At 42.4% G+C, this 10,841-nt stretch overlaps 1 protein-coding gene across 1 annotated transcript; it reads left to right on the top strand.

The window, feature by feature from the left end:
• Positions 1 to 325: 325 nt before the first annotated feature.
• On the top strand, positions 326 to 10,722 carry LOC308318032 (uncharacterized protein). Its single transcript, XM_080767400.1, has 12 exons — positions 326 to 1,026; positions 3,159 to 3,298; positions 3,674 to 3,849; positions 4,199 to 4,359; positions 4,484 to 4,624; positions 4,962 to 5,083; positions 5,496 to 5,664; positions 6,777 to 6,922; positions 8,615 to 8,739; positions 9,126 to 9,252; positions 9,342 to 9,475; positions 10,312 to 10,722. The coding sequence occupies exons 1-12, from the start codon at positions 536 to 538 to the stop codon at positions 10,435 to 10,437; spliced, it is 2,058 nt and encodes a 685-aa protein (XP_080623526.1). The 5' UTR covers positions 326 to 535; the 3' UTR covers positions 10,438 to 10,722.
• Positions 10,723 to 10,841: the final 119 nt, after the last annotated feature.

The raw sequence follows: 10,841 nt of genomic DNA, 5'->3' as shown, positions 1-10,841 counted from the left end.
TCACTCGCGAGTTCAACAAACCATGTGCAACAAAGATTCGGCACAAACAAGTGACTAAATGAATGCCACCAAAATGTGGAACGCCCTACCAACAGGCGCGACGTTAAGAAATGATCCGATTCCCTTGAGTTGAGCCTTGACTCCTTCAAAACCGCTCTCAAGGGCACCTAAACTGGCCCGCCTCCTTATATACTCTACGACCGCCTCCTGTAAAATCTGACCTGGTGACCCCCCCTCTTTCCCCTCACAGTGTTTATGTTTTTTTGTGAAAACACACGTCTTTTGCATTGCGTGGGCCACCGTAGATTGTCTGCCTACAACAAGCATGGACGTGATTAAAAACAATTCTCGCGACCGGGGAATCACACAGGAAGAACGAAGGGCAGTACACTGTCAACGTGACTTTCACGTCTGAATTATTTGTGTCGTTGTGAATACAAAACAATATTATTAATCATTCAGAATGAACAGACTCATGGTTCCCGCATTGGGCTGATGATTATTTGTGGGATAGACCTACACTTGCCGAAGAACGATGGCTTTTTTGTCTTCGAAGCTTGTTCAGTTTTGGTTGCTTGTTGTTGTCACATGTCATGTGATTTCTATTGACGCTACATCGAAAATGTGGCACCGTACGAAACTGGCTAAAGATAACGAACTGCAGGGTACCTTATACCCCCCGTATGCTTTGATCAACAATACTATAGATTTTAAGAAGAAGAGTGCCCCCCGGATCCCAGGATTTGAGCCAGGGGACAAGGCAGCCCCCTTCAAAGTGGTGACGTTGGCTGGAGAGTTCATTTACAAGCCGACGACAGGTCTGCCGGGGCAGGGATCTCTTATAATTCACGTTTTCACCAATAAATCGGGATTTTTAGAGTCTCTGTGGAACTCCGAATCATCTCTAAATGACTTGGTACAGTCACTGCCTCAGAGCGCTCAGGTGCTTTTCCTATCCCTCGATGACTCTGCGGTCAGCGATGTTCTCTGGATGAGGGATCAAGTCATTCGCGCAGCAATGCACAGGTGCCCAATGTTTCTCACACTTTTTCCTTATGGATATGGATTATGGACCCCCATCTGAAATTATTTTGTGCCTCATTGTCACAGTCTGGGAGTCCCATGTTGTTTGTACATTTTAACATGTTGTTAAAATGTAAAAAAAAAAAACTTCAACATTTCAAAGTTTTTCAAGGTGCTTGTAAAAACAGAGTTGTATGCTAAATAGCTAACACAACCCCCAAAAGTCATACTGAAAAACTGAAGGAATAGCCTCCCTGACATGTGAAGATGTCACATGACACCATCATGAAACTCCTTCAAAGTTAAAAGTGAGTTTGTTTGATCAGTTTATCTTTTGTAGTAATTTTGGTGGCAAGTGACACCACCATGTAATAACTTTGCTGGCAGAAATAACACATTTTCCATAAGATCTGGTGGCCTCAGAAGCCATATAAAATTTACATCATTGTGTGGTTTAATGCTTTATTCCAAAACTGTCTGTTAGGCACTCGCACCCCAATCACATCAGCTGGCTGGCCTCTGGACAAGTAGGCCTACAAGGCAGATTCTTGCGTTGCAGGCCATTGGAAGTGCTGAAAATGCTGCCTGAACAGTGTTTTACACTATTTTCTTTTATGTTCTGCATGGCACATAACTTAGCTATGAAAAGAGAAGGGAACCCGCACACTTGACCAGATGAAGAGCCTTGGCTCGAAACGTCGTCAATAAAAGTTATCTTTTGGAGCATACGAGTGTGTGGGTTCCCTTATCTTTTCATATGTTACTTTTTGAACCCAGCACCTCCATGAAGTGATGTGCGTATTTTTCTATAGTTTCTACACAACTTACCTAGCCTACGTTGTGTTATTGACTTGTGTGTTTTTGTAGAATTGGGAATGAGATCTTACTAGAATTGGTAGTACTGTGTCATTACTACCATTAGACCGACAACCTACGTCAAACCCTAACCTAAGCGCAAGCACGGGAGCAGCGCACACACATCTTTGGTGTGTCAGTCTGTTGGATCTGAGTTGTGCATCCCCATTGACCTTATGCAGACCACGGCCATCTTGCCATCAAGGTCATAGATCTGCAATTTCCCATTGACACGCCATTAAAACAGAAAAGTCCTATCTGATTGTATTAAACAACGTCAAACTCACCAACACTGCAGCTTGAATTATCTTCTTTCTATCTGCAAAGTGTTTGTTGCGTAAATACAATCCACTGTAGACTTGTTATGAGCTACTTCCTGTCAAGACATTCCTTGCATTTTTCTTTCCTAAGTATTGGAGTTTGGAAGCACTCGATTTTAGTAAAGCAACCTCCTGCAGCCTCCTGCATTGTGTGCAAATTCAAAACCGGTGGTACGCAGGGCTGTTGATATCCAAAGAGCACTCCCAAACTTTACAGATTGAAAGAGGATCATTCAAGCTTTCCGTACAGCTGCAGTGTTGGTGAGTTTGACGTTGTTAAATACATTTCTGACTTTTCTGATTGGATGGGGATGGGCTGTCAATGGGAAGTTTCACCTAGTTAGCACCTTGCTGGCAAGATGGCAGATGTTGGCTTTCCACGCGGGAGACCCGGGTACGATTTCCAGGCGTTAAAATGGTGCCGTGACCCGGATCTGGTTTCCCCGTGGGAGGAGGTCAAAAGGGGTTGAGTGTAGCAGAGTGGCTCACAACCTCAGCCTGATAGCCCAAAGAGTGTAATATCTCCCCAGAGTCATAGGGATGCCCTTTGGCTTAGTTGCTAAGATGTTGGCTTTCCACCTGGGTACGATTCCCGAGCGTTACACTTGGACATATTCCATCAACAAAACAATATTATTTTGTTTAAGTATGCCAGAGATGTTGATGCCATGGGGTCTTCTATGCTTTAGCACTGTAAAATAATGTAAACAACAAATGAACATTTTCATTATAATTTTCTTCACATTCGGTCTCATGCTGATTGAAAATCTATTAGCTGTATCCTTTTACTCATTGGAAAGACGAGTTGAGCTGATTGAAATGATTACTAGACTGAAAAGAGGCGTGATTCTGGTTGCAAATTGTGCCCATCGGGTGCACTTTGGTGGGTGAAAGGAGTGGGAGTCCTTGAGGCATCTGTGCCAGCTAGGGGCCATTGTCTCATAATCTGCCTATCTACAGTCCACAGGAGGTGATGTCCAGGTTGCACTTCTCTCCTGTGCCACTTTTTCTCCTGGGTAACTGGATTCCCAACGTAATCTACTCCTGGAGCTGCACAGGACACAACTGTGGCCTTTCTCAGGCTGTTTTCACCAGTGAGGGTAAGACACAGTCTTTGCTAATAATATTTGGGGTATAGTTTCTTCTCATGGAGACAGACCTTTTGTGCAACCATTTGAACCACTTATGTGTTTTTGTCAGTGGTTCTCAAAGTGGGGTCCGGGGATCCTCAGGGGTCCTTGTTCTACAAGCTCACAGTGCGTTGCAACTTGCGGGTCATGCATCATGAGCTTGTAGATCTGCTATTTTCAAAAACTAATTTTAAAAACTACTCAAAACTTGTATGGGGGCTCCCTGGCACAACATATTTTCAGATGGGGGTCAGTGATCAAATACATTTGGGGATTATGTTATGCAAGCCTACAAACTCAAAGTGAGTTTTTGAAGATTACATTTATCTTCTTTTTCCGAGACAGGGTGGAACATGCCAGTGATTGTCAAGAGATTAGATGCCAGATATGACTGGCTGATGGGGCGGTGGGGTCAGAGATCATACCAAGTTATTGATGCAGGAGATGGGTGCAAGACCTCCGCTTACGTGACTGGTGCCGTGGCCTGGGTGTCTGAAGGCAACTGCTCTTTTTTCACCAAGGTCAGTTGACATCTCATTCTCTGTGGTTCCCAAAGCTGAGGGGGGAGGGACGATATAGCTCATCAAATCTCTTGGTTGACCTACAGTACAAAGTCACACCACACAAGGCGATGTATTATGAGATTGTAGATCAGCTTTCTTTGGCCAATGATGGGCCGTTCTGCATAGTGAGTTTAGCATGGTGACATTTCAACTAAGTTTTCTTCTTTTTTTTTCAACTTTCAACTTTTACTTGTAACAGAGATTTCCAACATTGTTGTATTGCTACCTTTTAGAGTAAAGTACAACACCAACACTGAAATGGAAAGGTGATTTCACTCATGAGAAAAATGTTTTCCCACCCCTACAGGTCCAGAACATGGCTCAATCCAATGCCTCTGGTGTCCTTGTTTATGCTCTGCCCGGTAACTCCATTCAGGATATGAACTGTGTGGGGAATGAGTGTTCAGTGTCACTGGGCATACCTGCTGCCATGATGCACCTGGAGGTATCTGTTGCCCAGGCACTACGGTAAGACCACAACCCTGGACCAACAATGTCACATTGTCTAGTCACTTTAATAACACAGGGTCTTTGCATGAGGATTAATGAGTTCTCCCACAAAAGTTAGATGATGTGATTATTTTGTTTTTAGGTTTCGACAGCTGGTAAACGTATCTTTCCAGAACACACCCTCCCCAAACTTCTTCTTTGCTATAGACCAGCAGGGGCAGCTAGCTGAGATGGGTTGGTTCCTCTACCCCACATTCAAGTTCATCAGCTGGCAGGCCCAGTGGTAAGACGAGAGCTAAAGCTGTGTGTCCACCAAAGCTTTTCTTCCCAGGCAGCTGAAAATCATCACCAGACTTGCGACCAGTAAACAATGTTTCACTTGCTCTGAGTAGTGACACAACGGCTGCGGTCTCGTATACGCAAGGATGCACTGTGCTCCTCGTCACGTAGAAAATAGCTCAACACATTAAAACTGTTGCGTGTGTGGAGCACCAATGCGACAAACAGTTGTTGCTCCGCATGTGAGGAGTGCCGATGCCTCCCTACTTCTGCTTGCCTCTGCAGCACTGTAGATTCAACAATATGAAAAATGATTGCAGGTAAATCTCTCTTCTTTGTAGGTTTGACTTCCATGAGGGTCTCCGGATCAAACTTGGAGCCCCTGCTCAGGTGGTCTCAGTGTTTGACAAGACTCTCATGCAGGGAGAGAAAGGAGCAGTTGCTACAGTGGACTTACCCTTTGGTATATTTTGTATCATTCTGAGTTTTCTGTACACTTTTCAAAGCCTTATATTGCAACCTCCATTCAACAGCACAGCACAATTAATATTATTCAGCACCTTCCATGAGGGGCATTATACTACTAACAAGTTGAAACAGTATGGCAGTACAGTTAAAGAGGAAAAAAAGCCCTTGGGGGAGTGTGTTTTTTACTCTGGGGGCAAGGTTATACGTAGATAACATTTTCCATGTCATTATGGGTGAAAGTCTTCAAAAATGCTCAAACATTTAAAAAACAAGCTGCTTTTGCACATTATGACCAAATATATAATAAGGCATTCATTTATTAAAAATAAAAATAATGAAAATAAATGGAGATACAGGTGTTCTTCCCAACAGACACAATATTTGTGATTGTTTGTGACTCATTGCAGACATGTTGGACTTTGACACACTGGAACTGGATGCATCCCTGTCCTGTCCGAGTGGGAGAGACTCCAGCTGTCCTCACTGGGACCATGTGGTACAGCTGTTTGTGTGCTGCGACCACTTCAGTGTCTACTGCAACGTAGAGCTGGGACGCTGGATCACTGCCTTCCGCAGGTATTGCCTAGGCCCTAGTTCAGTGGTTCTCAAGCTTTTCTGGATCAGGGCCCAATTGAAAATCTCAAACTGATTTGCCTGACCACTTAGCATGGATTTGCCTGACCATTTAGCATGGTAGCCAAATAAGTGGCCAGGTGGGTCGCCATGTGCATTTTCAGAGCATGTTTATTTTAATGAATAATCAATCGATTGTGTTCCACCTAGGATCGGTGGAACTAACGTAGTATACCTTAAGCTTGTATTTATTATCAATTTGTAACAATGTTATATTCTCGTTAAAATCTTAGAGTTTTGACAATTATTTGTGGACCCGCTTGCAATACCCTTTGCCATCATACTGCTGCTGTTGAGACAGAAATTATATTATCATATAATACAATTATACAATACTCGTTTATCGATAATTTTCTTAAGTAAAACCCCAATGTACTTTTGTCTTTCTTTTTAATTTTTGCATTGTTTTGATCTGAGATTTTGATCTGAGAAAGTACACAGCAGGAGGGTATTGTGGAGAATCATTCCTACAGAAGGTACATATGGTCCTTGAGAGTGGTTCATCAGTTTTCAGCAAATGTCCATACCATTCATTTGACATAAACGTTGAGAATGTCTGCACACCTGCAGCTTCCTGGTGAAGGGTGTCGTAAAACCCTAAGAGACCCTAATAATAAGGTCAGTTTAGGGCTGGGAAATATACCGGTATCATTATCAATATTATATCGATATTGTGATATGAGACAGATATTATCTGGGATTTCATGGTTTTAGCCGATGTACAAGCAAAACATTAAGCGCATGAGTCACGATATCTAAAGTCTTTGGGTTTGTCCATATCACCCAGCCCTAAGTCGGTTCCATATCAATCTGGGAAGTGGGAACCCATTTGGCACCCTAACATTTTGCCTCCAGGCACTACCTATTTTGTGTGAAAGAGGAACTTTTTTTGGCTCCTCCCCATTCATAGTACACTTCCTCCCGGGTGCTTCCTAAGTTCCTTCTAACAACAACGTTACATGTTTAAGGCAGTGATGCTGAAAGACTGCTGCTAGCAGGATCTGTCTTATTTCCATGCAGCTGCTGATTGGTTGCTGCTGTTGTTGTTTCTGCAGAGGTTTAGGACGTTGGCTGATTGACGTGTCGCCTCTCCTACCCCTGCTCAACAACAACAAATGTACCTTCAGCATGAGGACGGTGGCCTGGGCCATGCCATGGATGGCCTCCCTCAACCTGCGCTTCAGTAGCACAAATCAAACAGGTACAGTCCATTGTTAGGAATGTGTCAACAACAAGAATTCTGGTGATCGATCATTATAATCTTATAATAACATCCAGACATAATGATTCAGTGACCACTGCTCTTATCAGCACAATATAGGATTAGATTTTACCTGGAAAACTAGATAAACTAGATGACCTTTCCACTCAAAGCGTGTATGTAATGATTGTAACAGTCCTGGTTATGTTTAACATAGCAATAAGCAGCATCAGGTCCTTCAGCAAAGTTGCTGACTATGAACATGGAATTTGGGTGCTTTATGACCTATGCATACTGTACGTTTACAGTATACTATGATATTACTTCTCTCACCGACTACAAATCTGACAATATTTGGGCTCAGTGACGGAACTAAAGCTTTGGCTGATAGGAAAGCAAAAAGTACAAAGCGGGTACATAACAATACAATCCCCACTGTGACAATGTCCCAGAACCAGTTCTGAAATTTACTCTCACTCAAAGATAGGAGTCATTTCTCAAAGTCGGAAAGGGGAATCTATGTACGGGAAGGGGCAATTTGTCTGTAAATAGTGATTACTAGAAATGACAGAAAATACAGGAAATATGTGAACTTTTAACTGATTGTATTAGTGTCATCTCAAAACGTAAAACGGTGTAGTTGCCTCACCACGTAGAGAACTGTCTCTCCTGTTTAATTACGGTGCATAGTATATAGCATTACCAGCATAGAGAACATTTCATTAGTATATAGCATTACCACCATAGAATACGGTCTCTCCTGTTTCATTACATTAGTAATATGCAGCAGGGATTCCCAAAACTGTGCTGTGTGGCAAGCTGCCTCTAGGGGGTGCATGCCACTAGTGACTAGTGTAATGGAGCTGGTGTATACATTTATCTGAACTTTGACCTCACCAAACAAATTCCTCAGGTCAGTTCACCTTTTCTTTTCAAACCATGTCACTGGTAAACCTATGGTAACATTGGTAACATTGTACTGAAGTTGGTTCAGTACAAATCTCACTTCACAATCACATAGCATTATCATAGAGAACTGTCTCCTGCTTTATTGTGTAGCATTTGTCTCTCGCTTGATTTTTCAACTTCATGCATTATTCTTCTGACTGAACATTTCTTATTGTTTGAGAGGATCCAAGGCGCTCTGTTCCAGTGAAGTGAAAAAGCCTTTATTGTATGTTTTAAGGCATGGCAAAGATCATTACAATATTGGGAGGACCAACGCGCTTCGGCAAAGGGACCCTGACGAAGGCTGTCCCTTGGGACCCTGACGAAGGCTGTCCCTTGGGACCCTGACGAAGGCTGTCCCTTGGGACCCTGACGAAGGCTGTCCCTTGGGACCCTGACGAAGGCTGATTGCCGAAACGCGTTGGTCCTCCCTTTTTTGTAATGATCTTTTCCATGCCTTAAAAGTACAATAAAGGCTTTTTCACTTCACTGGAACAGAGTGCCTTGGATCCTCTTCTTTATTTTCATGATTAAACCTCGCACCTGTATTCAGTTCAACAAACAAAGGGCCACGGCAGCGCTCCCTTCTTCTATTCAATATTTCTTATTGTTTGCTTATAATTTTTATGAACGGTTATTTTTAAGGTTATTCAACTGTTCCACATTGCTCAGTTGATGCCAAATTTTTTAAAATGTTGATAATAATTCGGCACATGCTATTAATAATCTACTTTTCGCATACAGATCATCATGTGGAACGGCTTTACCCATTTCGTGTGATGTCAATGTACAGTGGGGGAACCTTTGACAAAAACTACAACAAGAGATACCAACCAATTAAATTCCGCATCCCACCTTCAACCAAAAAGGTAAAGGAAGACAAAGATAAATGATTAATGATAAATGATTGATTCATTATTTTATTTTATCCAATCTACTTTGTTGTTGTTCGGGGCCAATCACATGGTAGGGCACATTGTCATAGTGTTATAGATGGCAGCTGGTTCAGTGGCTGTTCATAAGGTGTGCCTACAGAGCACCCGGCGGAGGCTTGATAGCGTTTCCTTTAGCAGCTGCTTAGTCACACTGGTTCCATGAACTGATGTTCTGACCGGGGGACCGGGGGACCGAAGGACAAAACATTGCTTGTTGTTTCCTTTTGTAGGACTTTAGTTTTAGGAAGTGCAATCATTATCTCCTTTCCGGCAATCTTTTGAACATTATCTGCAACTTCTCTGTGCCGCCTGTTGTTCAGGTGGAGTTGTATGCTGTCATCACAGGCCATGGAAGTGATGAGAATGGCTGCGGGGAGTTCTGTGTCACATCACATCACTTCCTAATAAACGGCGTATTCAACAACACGCGTATATTTGACTCTGCAGGTGAGAGAAATCCCCTTTTGTCCATCCATCCTCAGGCCATCTTTAATGTTTTTTGTTTGTTTGTTTTAAATGAGTTGTCTGTAATGTAGGCTCTGCGTTGGGTTGTACACTGAGGGTCAAGGAGGGAGCGGTTCCCAACGAGCATGGTACGTGGCTGTACGGCCGTGGAGGATGGTGTGATGGTCTACACGTCGATCCCTGGAGGATCGACGTCACAAGACAGGTCTGTCCCTCTGTTGCCAAGAAGATGTCATTACAAAGATATATTCCCATTTATTTTTCAAAGGACATTATTATGTTTTATACTTGACATGGTAGTGTCACAACTCTGTTGTTGAATTGTTTATTTATTTATTTCTGTTTAACTGAAATGATGACAGAACATACTGTACAGTACATGTTTAACTGTTAAAAAGGAAAAGGGACCCTCTCTCGTGTGTGTGTGTGTGTGTGTGTGTGTGTGGGGGGGTGGGGGTGGGTGGGTGTGGTGTGTGTGTGTGTGTGTGTGTGTCTCCTAGCTTTAGTCTTCGAATTTACTTCCTGGGTACACTTGCATGTGTATCTTTCTCTATTTGTCTCAGTTCTCATACAGCCACACACTGACTAAACACTATCTAAGCTTCCATTTCTCTTAAAAGATTTATAAGAGCAGTATGTGTACTAGAGGTCATAGGAGAGCACTTGAGTGACATAAGCTTCTTAAGGCTTTAACAACACTTGAGTATTGTGAAGTGAACAGGTGAACAGTCCCACTTTAATCATATGAAAATACTTACTTCTGCTGTAGCACATTATGCACATACTACACCAGTGGTTCTTAACATCCACCACCAGGGGTCGAGTTAGACCCTTAGGGGTCCGTAACTCTGAGAGGGTACAAAATGGAACCAAAATAGACTCAAATTGACACTGTAAAATCTGTACAAATGGAACCAAATGGATCCGTAAGGGCCTATTTGGTTACATGTGAACACCACGTGTACACCAGCTTGTATTTTATGTTTTGTATCTGAACTTCCTGCATCGTTTGTTAATATTTTTATTTTATTTTCATTTTAGCTGGACATGACTGGGTATGAGTCCAACACACTTATCTACTTCGGTTTATACAATGGCCAGGACCCTAATCCAGTTGAGAATCCTGGATACATCACCATGTCCTCTTTTCTTGTCTTCTATAAATAATACTTATCTGAAACATTCCATTTTGAATGTGGGTGTGACCGTGTGAACGAACGATGAAGGTTGAATGTGAATTAAATGCTTATTTTGCCTAAATTGTGTTGTTTCAGTACATTTCTAATATACAGCACTTTGTTTCAATAGCATTATATTATAATAATGATAATGATTATATCACAGACAAGTTAGTCCATGACAAATCAATACTCAAATAGTGTTGGGCAAAAGTTATTTTCCAAGTTAACCCACAAAGTCCAGATATATGCACGACTAAAGATCTCAGCCAGCGGGGAGTTCTGTATCAGCGCTTGATCACTTTCTGATCAATGGCACGGGGAGAGGGTAAGTCATCCTAGTTTACTAACTCATAGGTTCTTGGACCTCACTAGAAATCCATTGTAAACCAA

The sequence above is a fragment of the Protomyctophum bolini genome, assembly GCF_963924005.1.
Source record: "Protomyctophum bolini genome assembly, chromosome: 7".
Lineage (NCBI taxonomy): Eukaryota > Metazoa > Chordata > Actinopteri > Myctophiformes > Myctophidae > Protomyctophum > Protomyctophum bolini.
Note: the sequence above shows the minus strand (reverse complement) of the source record. Positions and strands in the feature narration are given on the sequence as shown.